The sequence below is a fragment of the Magallana gigas genome, chromosome 6, assembly GCF_963853765.1.
Source record: "Magallana gigas chromosome 6, xbMagGiga1.1, whole genome shotgun sequence".
Classification (NCBI taxonomy): Eukaryota; Metazoa; Mollusca; class Bivalvia; order Ostreida; family Ostreidae; genus Magallana; species Magallana gigas.
Window position 1 is genome coordinate 20,636,778 of NC_088858.1, and position 21,110 is coordinate 20,657,887.

The 21,110-nt window shown below is 33.1% G+C and overlaps 3 protein-coding genes across 4 annotated transcripts; all 3 read left to right on the forward strand.

Moving 5' to 3' along the window:
* Nucleotides 1–11: 11 nt before the first annotated feature.
* Nucleotides 12–6,680, forward strand: LOC105346905 (peroxisomal membrane protein 11B). The gene is made up of 3 exons (XM_011455670.4): nt 12–250; nt 4,325–4,431; nt 5,218–6,680. Exons 1-3 carry the CDS (start codon nt 174–176, stop codon nt 5,784–5,786), a joined length of 753 nt encoding a protein of 250 aa, XP_011453972.3. The 5' UTR covers nt 12–173; the 3' UTR covers nt 5,787–6,680.
* A 1,979-nt stretch (nt 6,681–8,659) lies between these two features.
* Nucleotides 8,660–14,127, forward strand: LOC136276005 (uncharacterized). 2 transcript variants are annotated; one of them, XM_066086583.1, is made up of 5 exons: nt 8,660–8,787; nt 12,599–12,631; nt 12,976–13,076; nt 13,766–13,837; nt 13,954–14,127. In XM_066086583.1, exons 1-5 carry the CDS (start codon nt 8,763–8,765, stop codon nt 14,083–14,085), a joined length of 363 nt encoding a protein of 120 aa, XP_065942655.1. In that variant the 5' UTR covers nt 8,660–8,762; the 3' UTR covers nt 14,086–14,127. The 2 variants fall into 2 exon arrangements, with proteins under 2 accessions (XP_065942655.1, XP_065942656.1); XM_066086584.1 differs by having other exon boundaries at nt 8,682–8,787; nt 12,602–12,631.
* Nucleotides 14,128–15,013: 886 nt separating this feature from the next.
* Nucleotides 15,014–17,294, forward strand: LOC105346907 (uncharacterized). Its single transcript, XM_011455673.4, has 6 exons — nt 15,014–15,102; nt 15,250–15,347; nt 15,507–15,711; nt 16,524–16,588; nt 16,815–16,842; nt 16,976–17,294. Exons 2-6 carry the CDS (start codon nt 15,252–15,254, stop codon nt 17,152–17,154), a joined length of 573 nt encoding a protein of 190 aa, XP_011453975.4. The 5' UTR covers nt 15,014–15,102; nt 15,250–15,251; the 3' UTR covers nt 17,155–17,294.
* The last annotated feature ends 3,816 nt before the right edge of the window (nt 17,295–21,110 follow it).

Sequence of the window (21,110 nt, forward strand, 5' to 3'; positions counted from 1 at the left end):
GAATGAAATTTTAAGTTTATTGAAGGAGATATATTTTAAATTAATGATTATATCGGAATTGACGTGTTCAGTCGAGCGACATACATCCTGAACTTTGAACCTTAACAAATCCAGAACATGTTGACTGTCGTTGAGTTGAACCTGTGAGACAGTGATACTCCAAAGCTAAGACCATGAGTACAAGCAGCGATTTAATCACCGGAATAATTAAATTTGGAGGCCAGACCAATGGAAGGGACAAGTTTTTCAGGTAAGGGTTGTTAGGCTCAAAACATGGTTTTATTCCGAATTATCTCCATATTTTATTTGCCATGACAGACACAAACAGTATTACATATATATGCTTACACACATTTGGGATATTGCTATGAGTTTTAGTACATAGTTTTGAATTTGTAAGTGTGAGAACCCCCATGCATTTTGGGGCAATAAACATGAATGATGGACTATATTCTGTCCCAAGATATCCTGGATTCACATTTTGCTTAATTGCTTGATATTTATAAATACCTCAGGCTTCAAACAATGCTCATTCAAAAGTATGAAAATTTTCCAAGATTTCTCTGTCGAAATGCTCCTGTTAGCTTATCAGTTTCAATACAGTGCTAAAAAATGTGATGTCTAGGGGGATTTTGTATTGCAGCAAGCCCGGATGATAAAGTTGAAAAATTGCGTAATGTATTCTGAGTGTATTCAGAATGGAAAAAAGATACATTCCCCATAATCTCCATATAAATCTCCGTAAGGAATCTGTTTTCATTCCTGTGAATTTTTCCGAGTAAAAGATGATAATGTGTCAATGAAATTATCCTGGAAATTATCCCTTTCAACTAATGCAATTGCACTTCTTTCACAGGTATGTGTATTTTTATTAACAATTATCCAAATGTGCTGCATATAAATATCTTGGGACAGACTATAGAGACAATTTAGATGTTTTTTGTCGACACGTTACAAACCCCAAAAACAAAGGCTTCTGGAAAATTCCTATGGATTTTTACCAAAGATTAAGGCTAAGGGTCTTTTGGAAATTGTGTATGTAACTAGTACAGTATACATGATGCATAATCATGATACTGTCCCAACAGTTGTTTCTCTATTTGCATGCGACAAGTTCTCACCGAGTACCATTTCTCGCCAGTGCATTGTTACATCTTTTTTCGTATATAATTTTATGTGTTGATGAAATGAGGTAACAATGCACTTGTGAGAAATGTTACATGGCGAGAAGTGATTGCATGCCAGTTTGTATCAAAACTGGCTCTTTTGAAGTAACATCTTTAAACTAGACGCTTGTTCTCAAAGTCAGGGTAACTGTTCAGAATGGCATTGTCTTCATTGGTTTTCCAGATAGAGCTGGAAAAAAGATATATTATCCATGCAATTACACTTACCGTGGTAATTTTCTAATTTTTGTAATTTGATCTGTTTTACAGTCCAATGACATGTACATGTATTAAGATATATAGTACCAATCAGGCCCAACTTAACAGAAAGTAAACCCCTTGGTTTACTCTGGGTTTACTCCAGGTTTACTAGAGTCAGTGGCGCCCCAGATCGGATCAGTAAACCCCAAAGTATATAAACCCAGAATGGACACAGAATAAACTCCAATCAGAAGTATACCCCTGAAAACAGACGCTACATCTGTATTCAGAATATACAAGGGGCAGGAATTACAGACAGAGAGATGGTGAGATATAATACAGGTCTGCTTCACATTTCAGTTGACCTCAAAAGCAATTCTCTAGTAAACCCTAAGTAAACCCCGAGTGGACCCAAATTTTCAAAAAGTAAACCCGGAGTAAACCCAGAAAGCAAACCCGGCCGGCCCGGTTTAGTTGGGGTTTATTTTAGTGTTAGGTTGGGTCTGATCATGCGGTACTGTAGCTATATATAGGGCCTTAAATATTGGCAAAGTGTATACATATTAGCTGTTTCCTTTATGTTCCCCTCTTTGATATTTTATCTTACAAATGCACTGGATAAAGTTGAACTTGAAACTTTGCTTAAAGGGATTTCATTTATTTAGAAAAGCCTAGCTATTGCAATTAAACTGTTGAATTAAAGAGGTTTGTGGGTATTTCTATGATTTCTTTTAGTTAAATGATTACAAAATGATTATGTCTGTTAGTTATGACCATTTCATGCAATGTAAAGAATAAATAAGAAACAAATTTCACTTGTACAAGTACGTAATTTACATGTAATTTATGAAATCTTTTAAAAGATATTTTTTTAACTTTAATTCTAAATTAAGGTTAAAATAAAAACCACAACCATAAATAGGAAATTTAATAGTTTTGATATGTACAGATCATCAATTTTGAAGATGGATGTATGTCAGTCCTTTTTTTTTTATCATTTTCAATATTATATCTTGAGATCCTGGTAGAAATTAATGAAAATGAGGATATATCAACCAGTATGTAATTGCCTGTTAGTTAATCATAAATCCTTGTTCAAATCAAAACCAAACTGCTATTATCATTAAAATTAGATGAAATGCAACAAACAACCGAAGTTTTTGTTTTCGACACCATTAACTGATGGCCGGAACATATTAATTGATATTTATGGATGTCTTCATGGAAAAAAACTGTCGGAATTGAATAACTTTGTTTATATGAATGAAAATGGTAGGTAAATGTATACTCTTTATTAAAGTAATTTAAGACAAGAATTGTGAGTAACTATGTTTTATACATATATATACATGTAAATACTTTATAAAATTGCCACTTAATTAAGGTACACCACTACATGACTTGTACTTTTTAAGGCACTGTTTCAGAACCACAAGATGGCGTTTAATGTTTTGTAAAATTGTTTGATTCAATCAATTTTCAAATTGTTGAAAATCATCATAGCTCAATGTTGAAAATCATCATAGCTCAGTGGTTTAAGTACATGTACTAGGTTTGTGAACCAGAGGTCATGTATTCGAACATGCTTTAATTGGCTTTTTGTTCATATTTACTGAACTAAATTTTTGAAAATCATGATTTTTATCCGAAATTGCATATTTTTCACCTACTAGTATTTAAGTTATAATTACATGTACTTCTTATATACATCAGAGTTCAGACTATCTATTGAAATCAAGTAACCGCGTAAGAAACAATTTCAGGGTGTAGTGATCGAGCCACCTTAAATTATTAAGTAAAAGTTCTCTTATCTCCAGTGTATAAATTATAGGACGTTCTGTTTTACCAAACTGATAGCTCTGTTCCTAGTTTTTGACCTTAGGTACATAACACAATGTTAGTGAATAATTTATTAACAAGTGACCCATTTTTGTGCAGTGCAGTAAGGACATAAAGTATTATCATGGAAGTTTTACTATATGTCCTTTTATCACTCACTTTCTACTACTCTCTTCATGTCCTAAATATTATTATTCATAACTTGAAGGAATTGAAACTTCATGCAAAGTCATGTGCAGATCCAGAAAATTTTTCCAGGGGGGTCCGACGGTTATTTGAGTTTGCAAGGGGGCTCTGAGGCATATTTTTGGTAATTTTATATTTTAATTTAAAGAAATTTGGATCTGCGCATGAAAGTGTGACAATATGAATACATGTATAATGAGCTCAGTGTTGCAATAGGGTTCTGAAACTTTTATCTTTCTGTCCTTGCAGCATTTCTCAGAAATTTGCTCAATTGTGAGTGGATCTCGTGCACCTTTGCACTCAGTTTTTTTCTTCTTTTTTATGGAAAGGGAGGGGATGGAGATTTAGTAGGGGTTATTCTTTTTTAAGAATTTTTTTGGCGAAGGGATGTACTGGCCAGTACACTTTTTTATGGAGTAAAGTAATTCTTCAAAAGAGGAGTACAACTGTTATTCTAGTGTTTACCAAGTTTAGGAACCATTTAAGAGACATTTTGGGTGAAAGGAATCACAAAAGTATTTTAATAAATATGTTTGTATATCCCAGAAATGGTATAACAGGCCACGTTTTATGATATACGATAGACCTTGATGTATCGTCATCTCTTTTTCTTTATCTAAGTTATGTTTTTCTATAATTGCCACATAAATCTAAGGGAGTTGAAATGCAATAAAAAATGCTCACTCTTTTGTGTTAATGATCTCAACAACTTTGTTTTTGCTGCATTTCTATACCCATTCAGTCATTGGCTTATATCCTACCTATACAGTATTATTATTATCTCTTACACTATAAAGTATTATACAGTATTAAATGCATAAATTTTCTGTGGAGTTTGACAATGCTTCAATCATCACAGGCTTAATTTTTTCTAATAAATCTGCAGCCTTTTTTCCTTCATCAGTTCAAAGCTTTTTGTGTTTATATATCAGGTTGGTTCAATACTCAGTCAAATTGATATGGTGGAACCTAAAGAATAAGAATGATTTGGTGGAGAAACTCAAGAAACTTGAGTCATCTATGAGTATGACTCGGAAATGTAAGTAATAAAACCATATGTAAAACAATTTGGTCACAGATTGTATGCCTTTACAAGGCTTTATTGACTTTATTTTGCTAACAATTCAAAATCAAGCATGCCCAAATTTCTGTAAATACACTACAATTTATCTTACATTAAGATGCAGTCATCTTCTTGCAGATGCTCGCTACAATCATTAAATTACCAGTATGTCAAATTCTATTTTTTTTTATAATTTCAACAGCTAGTGAGCTGTATAGGGTTTTAATTAAGAATGTGCAAAATATCTGAATATTAGAGTTTTAAATTTCCATATTGATCTGTTTATTTCAGGTTTCAACCGATGTCTCTTATTTTTTTTCATTATAATTATTAAAAAGGGATTAGACAGTTTCCTTACAAAACTCCTCTGATATGAAAGAAAAAAAAAGAAGATAATCAATATTAAATACAAAAATAACATAAAATTCTTTGACTGAAAGTAAACCTGTACCGTTGAAGGTAGACATGTGTGAAGATGATTATTATTTGGAATTTTGTTCTTAAATGTATCCTAAAATCAATTTCTTACTGACATTGCATATATCATGCTCTTATCATTGAAATTATACTGCTAAAAATTTTATGTGACCATAATAGTTATGCTGGTTATGAATTATATCCTGTGAAATTTCTTTATCTAAAGACCAAATGGCTATTGCATTTTTTTCAAAGTTGACAAAATCTAGTCTGTAATAGGATGAAATACTTAGCATTTACTCCAGGGTAACTATATTTTCTAACCAGATGTCCTGTTTCTTTAAGTACTCAGAATGGGGAAGAGCCTGGACTTTATTCAGGCAGCTCTGAAGTCGCTTCATATTAAAGACGACGTTATCCGATGGACCGTAACCCTGTCAAAAATTAGCCAATCCATGTTCCTGCTGTTCGATCACATTATCTACTTCCATAATCTTGGGATCATAAAGACAGACAAGGCGAAGTGGTCCAAGATTTCTGCCCAATTCTGGTTCTTTAGTCTGGCGTTGAATTTAACCCGTAACTTTTACGATATCACAAATCTGGTTAAATTAGAAATGAGCAAGCAGCAGAAGAGAGGGAACGAAATGCAGTACAGCAATGGAGAAACAACAGCTACATACAATGGAAGACGAACTCCGAATGCTGGGGCTTTGTCAGTGGTCGTACAATGTGTCTGTGATAACAAGCCGGTGTTTTTGGACTTGGTGAAAAATGTTTCGGACTTAGTTTTGCCATTGAATACGCTCGGAAAAGTCAATGCAAGTACCGGTGTCCAGGGGTCCCTCGGAATCATTTCTTCGATGATTGGAGTTGCTACAGTGTGGAATCCAACACTAAAGCTTGTGCCTTGATTGAAAACTTGATGCGGAGCCTTTGATTTGAAATTAAATTTTTTAAAATTGTTCAGCATCCAATACCTAAAGATTTGTTGGGGACAGCCAAAAACACTTGTATTTTTTTCAATTTTCATTATATTTTTAATAGAGGTCATGCATGCTCACAATCCTGTCAGTGTATTTCCAGGGTTAAAAATTTGTTTTTCCAAAATGCATGCTAATTAAGTAATATAATCATCCAAGTGAACTGATTTGAATTTTATTTTTTTTTACAACAATAGACAAAGAGGTTCTACAACAAGTATTAATATCTCTCATTGGCACAAATTTTAGTGTGAGGGATCGATTATTATAATCATCCAATCAAAGTGCATCAAATGAGCTATTTTAAAACCCTTTTGAATTATGGTACTCCATTATCAAACTATAGAGTTTTCAATACAAACTGGTGCCTATATTGGTTATATACACCATGACACTTTGTATATTTCCATGCATCTTCCTTTTGTGTCTTAATTTATTGAACAAAAATGCTTGTGATGCTTTCAAGTAAACATTTGTTACAACTTGCAAATGCTGTAGATTCCATATATTATGTGATTACCTTATTTTGCGATTCCCCCGTTTCAAAGAGTAAACAACGGGCAGAAAAATAAAAGCAAAATTTTACGTGGATATTTATTCATGTTTAAGATTATCATGCACAAACAACCATATATGTATCTGTAAAATGAAAATTCTTTGCTGAAAATTGAAGAATGGATTATTGTTTACATATAATCATTTTTCAGTACTATGCTTCATTATGCTTAATCCTTTTAATTCTTTTATCTATTGAGGTTTTTTTTTTAATTTATTTTATATGTATATGATACAATCAAGCAACCTTTTATACACATATTTATATTGATTATGACATAGTTATTGTTTTCATGAAATTCAAAAAATAAAATTGAAATTATAATTATGACATGTTCTATTATTTCCAGTGAGTTCGAGTTGTTGTATTATCATATTGAGTTCTTCATGAAAGCTAATGAGCTCCCCCATTCTTTTTATGTGTAAAGCCTAATTCACACTGAACAAAAAATCATAGTATATGTCTATCTATCTATCTATATATATATATATGAATATATATAAAGAACAGGGAAATTCACTATATTGGAGCTCCACCTCTGCTCCGGCCTTGAACTCATGACCTCTGGAACCCACTCTCCTAGCAGTAAGCAGCCACCATGCCAATCTCTCGGCCATCTAGGCAACACAAAAATCTTGGTTTCGATGATGATATATATATATTATAATGCATGAATTAAAATATATAGGTTTGTGTATGGGATTCAAACCCTACACACAAAGATTATGTTAATGATTTTGGTAGAGACTTCCTTGCTTTAATACTACAAGTAAATAGTTTGCCTGCTGGATGTACAGTAGTAGAAAAGAATTTTTCAAAAACATTCATAAACATTCATTATATCACTGTATATGACCAATAGAGCCCTGGTTTTACACAACAACTCCATACACTGTGCCTGAATATTTTGCAATTATGATGGAGTACTCCCTTCTTATTCACCATTACCATTTACTTAGTGTGTCTACATGTGAAAGCCTAGCTGTAGATGAAAAGATGGTGGGTTTTTTTAAATGATGAATACTGTTTGACTTTATGATCACTACCCTAACACCAGAACCCCTGGTCCTGGAACCATGGGCTTCGCAAAGTCAGTAGAGGCACCCTTCGTTACCCTTGTTCACCATAACTTATGCACCCTGTAGACAGTTGGTATGATTATAAAAGAAATAATGTGACTTTGTGAGATTTACAAATAAGAAGAGTCTCTTATTTGAAAATTTCGAAAGAGATACAAGAACTGTGGTTTAGGTGAGCGATATGGCCCATGGGCCTCTTGTTACTCAAAACAAATAGGGTTGGTTTATCATTGAATTTACAGTCCATATATTTTTACTCCTTCAGATACAAATCAACAAATTTGGTCAATATTTGCTAAGAAGTTTATGAAAATTTAATAATGTTCATAAGTAATTCAGATGACCTAAAATACGTAACATCAGTTAAAAAAAAATGCGTTTTGACACTTCGTACCAAAAAATTCTTTTCTTTTCTTTTGTCCATGATTCTTAAATGCCTACCTTTTTCATCAAATACTAGCAAATAAAGATTTATTCAATGCCAAATAATAAGATACGTTGTTTACACAATCAAGTATAGAACTTTTACAACTTGGCCACGATCTTCAATCTTCGGCGATTCAAGTCATGTGTAGTAGGACTTTGACCTTCCTTGTATAGGAATGAGTGGCCGAGGCTTTATGCATGGTAAAATCATAGATAACCACATGCATGACAACTTCAGTATTTTGAAACATCATTCTTCTATACGACTGCTTACGAAGGGGGGGGGGGGGGAGGGGGGTCGTTTTGACTACCAGCGTATGACTTGACTCATTGTGTCTCTCTCAACCAATAATGCAGAAACAGATACTGTTTATAAATATTTGGAAAAATCGTGATTTCTATACGAAGTAAAAGCAAGTGTGATGTTTATTGGTGAAAAATGACAACCTTGACGAAAAAATAGTGATATACTTATTAGTACGGTCATGAAATGGCTTACCTGTTTAATTTCTGTTATTAGCTGTAGTGGTTATATAGGAACACTTGTATGCTTCGCGATCTGCAATAAAATATTGAACAATAAAACACTATTGATACAAGATCGATTTGTATTTGTTACATTTATCTGACAAAAATGTATTTCTAAAGGATATGGAGAGAATGGTCGTCCTTGCATTATGCCTTACCAATAGAAACTACCCTACCAAAAGACAGTGTAGTAATATACATGACCTTCACATAGTAATTGCACTGGATTGATCTCAAAGATATGTGAATTACATAAAGCAGAGTTCGATCGTACGCCTGAAAAATATTTGTCGTAGATAAAGCACAGCGTGTTACAATATGGTTTTATTGGCTAGGTCTTGGGGTAAGTTTGTTATTTGTACATATTTTTTCTTTGTCAATGTTTTTTAACAACGTTAAGAGTCAGTGAATTTCAATATGTTTCTGCTCTCTGTATAATTTCCCTGAATTGCTGAGTTCCTCATTGGGAATAAATTTAAAACACTATTCTGGCATTTGAACGCGTTACGCGCAATCATTTTAGAATCAATCTGGTAAATCCGTAACGTTTGGGGTATAAGGCAAGGATCACTATTCCCCTTAGACCTGTTAACTTTTTTGCGTTAAGAGGAGAGTAATTATATATTTTTTTTCATAGCTCTTCAATACTAATATTGTTTAATGCGTAATTGTTATAAGCCGAAAACTGGACATTCTGTCAGATATTGTACAGTCCGAGGCGAGCAGTGCCGAGGACAGTACAATATCTGACAATACTGACATTTTCAACCGTCTTTGTCTGTGATAACATTACGAATCAATTTTGAAGCCTAAAACCCAATAACTTCATAAAACATGAGTGACACAAAATGGGCGTGTCTTGTAGCATAACCGAAAAACGGTATTGGCTATGCCGTGTAGTAATACCAGGGACGTATATACTATATACGTCCCTGGTAATATATATATATGTACATACCATGCACTACATAAAAAAAATAGTGGTTTTAAAATAATGTTGTATTAAGGTGTACAAATTGGAAATAATGTAAATATAAGTAATAAGGAATCATTCTTTGAATATTACGAGGTGATAATTTCGGTTGGGGCGTGGTCAGATATATCATAAAGCCCATCGGGCTTTATTGGATTTGACCACGCCCTGACCGAAGTTATCACCTCATTATACCCAAAGATTGATTTCTTATTCCTTAAGAATGTCCAGTTTTCGGCTCATAACTTACTTAAAACATTTGGTCTCTTCATCGCTTGTGAACAATTTTTACTATTGTTCTGCTTTATTTCAAATACCTGGCACTATCCAATAAGTTAACAATAAACAAAGGGCCAAAAACAGACCAGTTTTTGTTTGGGTACTAAGTAAGTAAACTAAATATTGAATATATAAAGAAACAATTGTCAAGGCACACATTCAAGTTTTTTTTGCACTGGTCCTTTAGTCCACATTGCGTTTTTAAAAAAAGCATGCGCAAAGGTGAGCATATTTCGAAACTCCTGCACATTTGTCATGTTTGTACAAACAACGGTAGAGGATGGATTAAAATGTTAATACATGGATATATGAGTGTCCGTTTTCATATTAAATTCTTTTCCAATTCAATTTATTACCAAAGGACGACTTTATTTGAGCACTTCCAACTGAGTGAATTTATGATTTTAAAATTCGTGCAATAGATTATTTTGATTTTGCTAGAATTTTCTCTTCGTTTTTGGATCTGTAAATTCAATTCTCATGGATATTATGTGCACTTTGCACGAACAAACTTGATAAATTGAGATTGGAGGAACCAGTAGTTGTGTTTTTTATCTCCTATTGTGTTTCCGTGAGTTTGTGTTCATCCCAATTATCTGCAACAGTCCAGTCAACTTCTCGGACCTTTCCATGAGGCTCGGAAAAACACCTCGAATGTATTAACAATATCCAATCGCAACTTCTCGGACCTTTCCGGCAGGCTCGGAAAAACACCTCGAATGTATTAGCAATACCGGATGTTAGAATTTTATACAAAATGGAGTCGCTTGCATTTAAATAAATATCGGTTAGACAGTCTTGTGTTTCGCTTCTCTGTTATATTTTAAGGTATATCATTGAATATAATGAAGTTTACCTCACATCTCAACAAATAGTAAAATATCTTATACTTAAGGTAGTCCTATACTCGGCACTAAATGGGCTCAGTCATTAAAAACTTAGCTTTAAATGATAAATATACATTCTAGCAATACATATACAAAAGAAAATATGTATGTTTACATGCTAGTTTGTTTGTTATCACCTCTCAGACGAGTGTACCCCCTTGCGAAAATTATTGACAATTATAAAATTTGTCAGACGTCCGTTTTTCCTAAAAAATAATTACCAATTTTGGGGAAAATTAGAACTGAACATACAAAATATAGTATAAATATCTATTTAAGCCATATCTCATCAATAATTTTGCGCAAATTTCTGTAAGTAAGTACGCTTTATGGACCTGATGTATCAAAATAGAATACAAAAATGCAATGATAGTATCGCGTTTGGTAATTATTTTTACTATTTTATGGACTCAAACTTAAATTCATGGTGTTTATTCTATAGATTGGCATCTTAGAAAAAAGATTTGGTAAAATAAATTATATGTTGACGGATTACTTTTCACGCTATAAGCTCTAAACCACATTTTGCTACAGTTTTCTGCCTAGATCTGTCAACAATGTTAGATATCATTTAAACATTAATTAATTGACGATTTATTAAATTCGAAATAGCTTCTGTCTCTAAATTTTAACAGGGTTTAGTAAAAGAAAAATAAAAATTCGGGGGGGGGGGGGGCATCAAAACAAAGAAGATATAAGCATACCTGAGATCCTGGTTAATCAGAAACTTCGTTTTTCATTTTACTTTAACAGAATCGAGTTTCTCAACATTAAACATTTCTATCTCTCATAGAATACATATATTACCGTTCTAATTGCTTATCATTACCATTGTTTACAACAGCGATGTAGAGCAAAATCAATACCAGGTATCTAAAACACTTTGTAAAAGTCGAACCAATATTGTAAAATCCGTATTATGACGTAGTGCGATACTCGGACTACTTTAAATCAAGTTTTATTTTTATTTATTTTTAAAAGGGGGGGTTGTCATGGACGCTTAGGTAATATATTCGAGGTGTTTTTCCGAGTCCTGCCGGAAAGGCCCGAGAAGCTGCGATTGCAGTCCAGTATGTCACCTGTAGCCGTCCAATAAGTGGAAACATATTAGACAGTTACAGGTAACTTATTGGATGGTTGCAGGACAATAAAAGATCTTCTGGACTAGCTTAATCTAAGGATGACGTCACAAAAATGTTACAGTAAGTAATGGATATCTAAAAGTCTCAGAGATCTTGATCGATATCTATAGATTGAAAAGTACATTCAACAGTTGACAAGTTCAATGAAATATGTATGAGATCACACTGTCATAAAAGGATAGGATTTATAAAATCGGGCTTAAAATGTGGAGGATTTTAACGCCTTCTTTACTTTTATTGTTAATGCCATCCCAATAAATTCTGAACTGTGATCATAAATTCTATGTTCATCAGTCGGCTACTTATTCCTCTTCTAGCGCTTTATCTTATATTGATGGTAAATTTTATACGATTGCATGCTCCATGCGTAGTATATTGCACAGGGGCCAAACCCGTTTTAACATTAATTCTTTATTTATGGTTACATTGAAATTAATGTTAAAACGGGCTTGGCCCCTGTGGTATATTGCATACCGCTTGAACATACATGTAGGGCATAGTCTAAAAAATGGTCTATAGACTCACTGGCGTGGCTTGGTCTCAAATGGCCTAGTAAACTAACTTTACTTCTTACATTTAGTTTGGCCTTACTTTTGATTTGGAATTTGACATGACCCTAAAAGTTGATCTGTCCTAAAAAAAAAATTGGCCTTGCTTTTAAGGAAATAACTAAAATTGGTAACTCTCTTTTCATTGTTTTCTTGATTTTCTTTCAAATTGCTGCTTAATATAAGACCAGGGTAGGCTAGCTTTTAGAATATGCCGTTAACGTACATGGTTAGGACCAATTGTTGATTTAATTTGATTCACACTGCGTTTATCATGTGAGTCCTATAATTGTGGAATAATAATAAAACTTTGTTTCTCTTTCAGTAGTCCCTGTTGTGACGTTCCTCGTATTATCAGGTAACCAATTATTGAAGTCATCGACAAAGATAAACAAATAATTAATTCTGACAAGTAGCGAACTATTTATATATGGAATATAATGTATGATAAACCACACTATTTTATAACTACATCTATAAATATGGCAGAGAAACAAATGATCTACAGTATGCAACTTCCTCCGTCCTCAAAATACACATATAAATTATATCCAAAAAATTTATTCCATAAATCAAAGTAAAAACTTATTTTCTGATGTCTCCACACTATGACTGTAAAGCTATCATGAAGTTCTTTTATGCTTTTACAACTGAGCATTTTAACTCTCCACTTGGTTATATGCCATATGTTCTTCAAAACAGAAATCCGAGTTTCCTCTGCGGCCCTCGAATGCATGAGTTGTCGCAACTCTCCGTCTATAGCGGAATGTAGAAGGACCACCATTAAATGTACAGACGATCAGGTATAACAAAACCAGCAGGTTTCGATGTCTTTCACAGCAACAAGTCCTGTGTAGTTTTTTTTTTTATATACAAGTATCTTTTTATATTTTGTTTATTTAGTTTGTTTTTTTACCGTTGATTTTGTTGTCAGAATTTCAATGAGTCTGTCCCGCCTTCCCCACCACTGCTACGTGCCTGTAATTTACCATGTATTGTCTTTTTTTACATTAATGCTACTGTTACTGATCTACTATTGACGTTTCTTTTGTTATCATTGGTGTTTTTATGTATTTTTCTATTTGAATAATAATTAAATTGCAAACATGTCATAAGAATAATAAGAATTGTCTGTATTTAAACGTTTCTGTCATTATTGATAATTTTTGTTTGTTCTAATCCTAGTGTTGATCTACTTGTGTTGTTCTGTTGATATAACTGTTAATGATCGACGATTGTCTTCCATCTTGTCATTATTTTAATGAGTTTCGGTTGTTACTATTGTCAACAACCTTATGTCGTAGTATATGTTGTTAGTAATATTGATCTGCTTGTTTTTGTTTTATTTTTGATTTTTGTTCTTTTGTTTTGTTATGTTTTGGGGTTTTTTTTTTTGGGGGGGGGGGTCTTTTTTTTTTTTTCTTTTTTTTTTTTTGCTATTGTATGTTTCTATTTCGGTACATATAGTTTTATAGTTTAATTTCAATTACAGGAATGTTTCTTGGAAAAACTCACAACAACTCAATTGGCTATAGCCTACACAGCTGGTTGTCGGAACAAATCGGTAAGCCCCCCCCCCCCCCCCCAACTGTAGATTTTATTCAGAGTACCAGTACAAACTCGGTAATACACTGTTATATGACACACAATTCAGATTTAAAATCGTAGTTTATCTTCTAGGTTTGTAACATCATGGCTGCTCTTGGTTCTCTGAGAGCCGGAAGGAAACGTTCGAATCTCCTAAACTGTGCATACTGCTGCGGGACAGAAATGGACGATTCCGGACCGTGCAATGTACATCTGTGTTCATAAACATTTCCTATGTACGTTTTAAATTAAACTTTGTGTATTTTCTTTAATCTTGTAGTTCAATATCTTTTTTTTTTATACATTATTATTAAGAGAGTTGTATGATCGTGCCAATTTTGAGACTACATTTATCGATATATTTTATAAATGGAAAGCTTTGTAAAAAGAAATTATAATCAAGTTATTTATCTAAGATATTAACAATTCTTTTTAATAAATAAATGCTAATATCGTGAGCAATCTCATACAAATATTTAAGGTTAATCTTATGCTTAATCTGTAGACTATCCAGAAATCGTAGGCATTTTTTACTTTTATTATAACATTTGTTTCAGATAGTATTCACGAACAATATATATTTTCTTACATTTGATTTTTTTTATTCTGAAGGAGCTATCCTTGACACAAATTAAGTGCAAAGAGGAATAAAAAAACATCTAGAAATCCTGCAATCAGAATGAACTGATAAAAACACATTCTGTAGAGAGATATAAAGAAATAGGATTTATTTAATTCAACACCCTTTGAACGTAAAACTTCATGTGAATAACTTATAAAAAAATTTCTGAATTAAAAAAATCGTCGCGTAATCTCCCGACTGACCTTAGAATGAGATTACATCATAACTTCGTTTATATATCTTTGGACATCTTCAAAATCCTAATCCGTGGGGGGGGGGGGGGGGGGGGGAGGCCAAAAAAAAGGATATTCGGACTTTCACAAAATCCTCGAAATCCTAATCCGTGGAGGGGGGGGGGGTAGTATATAACTTCAATGTCAATACTAATTTCCTTATTTTCATATCAATTTTTTACCGGCTCACACACAAGTGGGGGGGGGGGGGCCAACTCCATGATAATTCTATTTTTTATATGTAAATTCAAAAAAAATTACTGAAAATATAACTATCAAGACGGACGGGGGGGATGTTTTTAGAATTTAGAATTTTCATATGACGTAACAATGTTGAATCTAATTGTGACGTCACTCATTGTTTATAGAGGACGATCGTGCCAGAAGGTAAGAGTTAGTCATAGTTTTTAAAGTATTATTTCAATTTTAATTTTTTCTCGTCTTTTATATTAAATTCATTTTCTCATATTTGTTATTTTTCAAATGTTCGCAAAGTTTTAACAATATTCTTAAATGTTAACTTTCATATGTCAGCAATGGCTGAGGAGACAACAAACAGTAATGCAGTGATGGAGAGTTCTTATTCTTCCGCTGTTGGTGGTGTCCGTACCTCAACTAGTTCTACAGGACTGGTAATATTGACGTCATCTTTGTATTTAAAATTACTATAATTAAAATATCATTAATTTCTGTGACAATAGGTCTATTTTGCACTTTGTGATATTAAAATGATTAGTCACCAAAAATACCATCCGAGTTGATACATGTATTTGATTTATTCCGTCTTCTAGGAAGAGCAGTTTCCACTTCACCGGGCAAACAAGAATTTCAACGTTAGTGTTTCCTCGGAATACCTCTTTCGTGAACTGACGTCACTAGTACCGGTGTCGTTGGATAGCGATGATGAAGAATCGTCTGCTCACAATGAAGAAGAGATTGTAAACTCCTTTAAAGTAACATCGAAAGACAAGGACACTCTCTTGCCCAGTCCAAAAAGTTAGATTTTAAAACATTTTATCAATTTTGTGGGCTTAAGGTTTAAGTGGTTTTTTCTGATTACCTATCGCCAAATATCCGACATTATGTCTGTCTGTAAACTACATTTAATTCTTCGACTTCTTTTCAGCCGCCTTGGGTATTTTTTCAATAACATAGATGTGTTGAGGTTTGTCAGTAACATAAAAATTTTAAAAAGAAAAGATGAAAAATAAATATCTAGCTAACTTCTGTTCCGAAGACAATTATTGAGTAATATGCCAGCATACTTGTATAGTGGAGTTATCATTTAACAGCGTAACCGAATAAAGACCTAGAAAAATTAATAGACACATTTATGCGTATAATTTTAAAAAAAAACTCTTCCTTAAAAGTCGAGGAAATAGTTTATTACTTTTGATATGAAAACAAGCGAGTATAAGATATTTCAGCATTTCTTTTTGAACAAATACAGTCAGTAACAAGAAAAAATATATATCAGTCGGTTTATCTAAAGAAGAACAATGGGGTCAATATTAACGTACGCGTATAGAACAACAATGAAATTACATGTATTAAGCAGGATGCCATCGTTTTGTAAACTCGACTAGAAGCAGGTTGATAAAATATTAGTCCGTGAGATTAAAGTGTATTTGAGCAAGTGTTTTTTTTAAATTATATTTAATGTATGCTGTAAAGCTATATCTTGCAAGTATAGGCTTGCACAATGTTGTTCGAGGAGCGGTTCATCCTTAGGGCCTCAATTTTATTACACATATCTTACTTTTTTTTTTCTTCACTTAAGGTTAACTTACGTCACATTTTTATTTCAGGGTATAGTCTCCATGGTAATAAGTACAAGTTGAGCCGTTTCTTTGGAAATATTTTCTCCAAAAAGGTATCAGCGAAAAGACAATTAAATATAATATAACTGTGTCATCACTTTTTTTAAAATCAGGTTAATTTAGAACGAAATAAAACTCATAGGTGATTATATTTTATACTTATATACTACACAGTAACAGATTTTATTAAAAAATAATAATAATCTCTCTCTCCTTTCTCTCTCTCTCTCTCTCTCTCTCTCTCTCATAATTATCAATGCTTTCTTTACTTGATTCCAGAACAGTTCTTTGGCAGAAGAAAATCCAGGTAAGCAAAGTACAATTTTTTTGCTTTTTTATAGTACTAGTATTAACGTGAAACTTGAAATATGTATAAACATGATATGTGGAAAAGTTCGGAGTTTAATTTAAATTGAATTCTGTGTTTAAAATCACAACAGATATCCAGAACTGTCGTAAGGAATTGGCAAAAGACATGCCTAGAGAACACAACGATTTTAGGAGCGAAGGGGAGAGTTCCACCGATAAGGACTTCCTTTTTGCCAGCGAGGGCAAGCAGAAAAAATCGTCTGCTAAGCGATCTTCTGCCATCATCTTTTCCTGCTTCAGAAAGCTTTGATTTCTAGGTTTCACATGGACTTAACTAGATTGCTAACTAAATGAATTACTTCAATATAATTGTGCAACACACAATTGGTTTACCTAATATTTGAAAATTTAATGCTGATTAATCATTCAATAAATTGTTCTTTTACTCATCTTTGCTGGCTATTTGTCTGCCTAACAGTGTCGCCTCTGTCTGTCTGTCAAACAGACTCTCTCTCTCTCTCTCTCTCTCTCTCTCTCTCTCTCTCTCTCTCTCTCTCTCTCTCTCTCTCTCTCTCTCTCTCTCTCTCTCTCTCTCTCTCTCTCTCTCTCTCTCTCTGGTTACACTGGATATCATCGACATCTTATTGTGATAGACGCGTTTAGCTTCATATCTACCATTACTATTGAATTATTTGCCAATCTAATTATCAATCAGTCAATCAAGATACTGTTAATATAATCGTAATCATCAAACAGTTATACTAAAGATGCGGCTTGACTCTTATTGTAAATAGATATAATTATGTCAAACTTAAAAAATGTCATACAGGGTTTATTTTTTTTAAATCGTATTTCAGATAAATTTATGGATTTAGGTTTATATGAGTTTTGACACAATCTAAATTCACGGCTTACAATTAGGCGAGAGTTAATCCTTTACGCACCATTTTTTATTTACGTTGAGAAATCCTTCAAGTGATTGTATTGTTATTGCTGGGAATGAGGTGGACACACGTGAGTTGGAAATACATGTACTTTGTATCCAACAAGCGAGAGTTAAAGAAAAAATGAACAATATCGATTGGAGAAGACAATGCTCTTCTTACTTGATACTTGAACGTGCTATTTTGGTATTTACGTAAAAAAAAAAGCAATGCAAAGCAAAAGGTTTTCATTGTCGATGGTTTCACATGCATGTTATTTCAAGAGTGTTATGCAAAATACATGACCTACGGGTTTTGTATCGCAATTCTACATCCCGTATAAACCAATAGAGCCAATATCATATTACACTCACGGTGAGAAAAAGCAATACGTTATTATCTATCAGTAGGTTGTATATAGAAAGAGAAATCCAATCCTCCATATACTAGTACGCAGTTAAAAAAAATATATTTGCTTATTTATCATATCGACTAGCCAAAAAAAGAGTTAATGAAAAATAAATCTCCAAAAAGAAAAACGTGTAAAAAAAAAGACAAGAAAACGTATTTTGGACGATCGCAATTGTAACATAGCTTAAAATGTAGTTATTCATACAATGGCAAATAGCTCTAAAATCTGACCAAATTGTTAAAAAAAGGATAGCAATAGATAGATAGATAGATAGATAGATAGATAGATAGATAGATAGATAGATAGATAGATATTTGATTAATTAGAATTCTTTCAGGCATCACAAATAGCAATGGTTGCTACATTGATACAATGACATAATCTTATTTACGAATTTTAACAGATTCTAAAATAGTTTAAGGCGAAATCTACATTCTAATTTTTATCCACATACTTTATTTGAAAACAAACACAGATAAAATGAATAGCTCCGTCTTTCAACAACTAAATAATATTTCAGAAGATCTATTGTAAAAATATTGTTACCCCCCACCCGACACACGCACACATACAAAATACTTCAGTCATACATGCCAGTCATATCAATCGAAGTACTGAAAGTCTTGAAAGCCATGCTCTTCTTATTTCAAGGCGTAGACTAATATGGATCGTACATGGCTGAGCAAGACCCATGTCACATCCCATACTGAATTTCTCTGATTTTGTTTAGAAAATAGGAACATTGTGATGAAAGTTGCTTTTGACATTATTTATGGCATGTTAATTGTGTTAAAAGAAACTATAACCTTGAGAAAAAAAAACATGTGGGTGGAGGGAAGTTATTAATCTCAGCGAGATTCGTCGAGATATTTTGAAACAGTCTATTTATGACCTTGACTGGAACTCTTCAGCATTGGAGATGTGAATGAGTGTGGAAATGAATTGAAAAATAAACAAGCTCATATTTTGTGGGATATAAATCTTTTAACGGTAGGAATCTAACATTTTATGTTGATAGGGAGTTAAAGGGATGTTCAAAGTAAAAAGTTGAAGCGAGCAGATGATTTAATTCAGCGTATTTCTAACATAACAACCGGCAGAAGTTGGGGCAAATTTTCCCGAATCACTTTGTGTGGCACTGGTCTGAGATTCGGAAGAGGCGTCCGTCAAAAATTTTTCAGTCTCGACGAATCTCGCTGAGATTAGGAAGTTATCACATTTATGAAAATGAGATTTCCCTCTTCCTTATGTTTGTGATAAATATTTCAAAATATATGGATTTATAAACATGTTTGCATAAAAATTGTGTAATAAAAGTAATTATTGACAACATACAGTATGTATTATCCACTTCAGTCAGTTTAACTTGTATGTTGATCCAATTCAAAACCAAAGCCTTTTGAATACGCATATCAGTGCTAATTTTGCAAGGGTTTGCTCGAAGTATGACGCAATTATGTCAACTTCCGTCCTCCCTTTAGCCTTTCGTTGCAAATCTAAGGCAGTAGATGCCGATCGAGGTTTTCTTTTTTATTAAGTACAGGTGTAATGCACCGTTCTAGTTGAATCAGTTGTAAGCTTATTGTAGGTGTTGAAGGAACGATCGGAAGACGGAGATGATCGCAGAATTTTACCGATGAGTTTCAAGCGAAACTTCCACCTGATCTGACAGTTGAAGTAAATCGAAGATGGCGGCGATGCGTACTTTGTGTATTATTAGATATAGGGTTTATTTTTTATTATGAGAAAAATATATAACGTCAGGTGCCTGTGAAAAAAACCATATGCAGATCAGATTGCATTTGCAACTTCTTGGGCCTTTCCCACAAACGGCATATATTACCTATAAGCGTTCATGACAAACCCATTTTTAATGCATTATCTGTTAAGGTGGTGTTGGACATTTTCATATTGTGACGTAAAAAATAAAATCAAGTATAATTACATTACTTTTTTCTTTCCAAAAATTGTTACCTGTAACAGCGTAGCGCAATGGGTTAGGGAGTTGGGTATGAATCTGTAAGTCATGAGATCGAATTCCGCTAGGGCTTTTGGTTTTTTTTTCCAACAGATTTAAAACAATTTTTTGGGGTAAAATTTGAAAGATCTAAACCAATGAAAGTATTTAGATTCTCCACGAAATTGATAATTGGAATTTTAAATATTTCACTGCTTCCTCAAATCAGAGATAACATGCACCCGATTTTATCGATTTATAGTCCAATCTGCAATATTAATAAAAAATAAAGAATGCTTTTAGGATAATTATTATTCTACATACTAGAAGTTTTTCGTGTTGAGTTTCGCCATGTTGTCGTATGGTGGAACATACCAATACAACAGCTGCCTGCAGTGAAGATCCTATTGCAAAACGGGATGGGATAGAATAGACTGCTTGTATGCTTAAAACACTTGACACATAACTCACGCACAGGCAGCTGATGTTATACGTTTATATTTTTTCATAATAAAAAATTTAACAACCCCCCCACCTAATAATACCTTAATATTATCAGGCATGTGGTATATTTTTCTATTACATGTATAAGCAAAATTATATAACGTCAGGTGGCTGAGATCGATCTTCAGTACCAGTCGGCTTGTCCACTAAGTGTACCGCGTCATAGCAATAAGAACAGAACTGCAGGTACATTTTCATTTTTTTAATTTTTTTTGTGTTAAATAACGTGACGTTGTTGTATTAAATGCAACTAAAATTTAAAGTAAATAGGATTTTTCAAAAAAGCTGTAAGAAGTTTTTAAACTAAAATCTTTTTATTTTCTCACGTAATTTGTTTCTGCTATGAAAAATGCATGCATCTCATATTGCTTTGACAGTACCTATTATTTCTTCAAGGGAAAGTGTTACATTATGGTTTTTAATTCACAGACTTAACTACATTATCTATAACAATCGTGTTGAATGCTGTG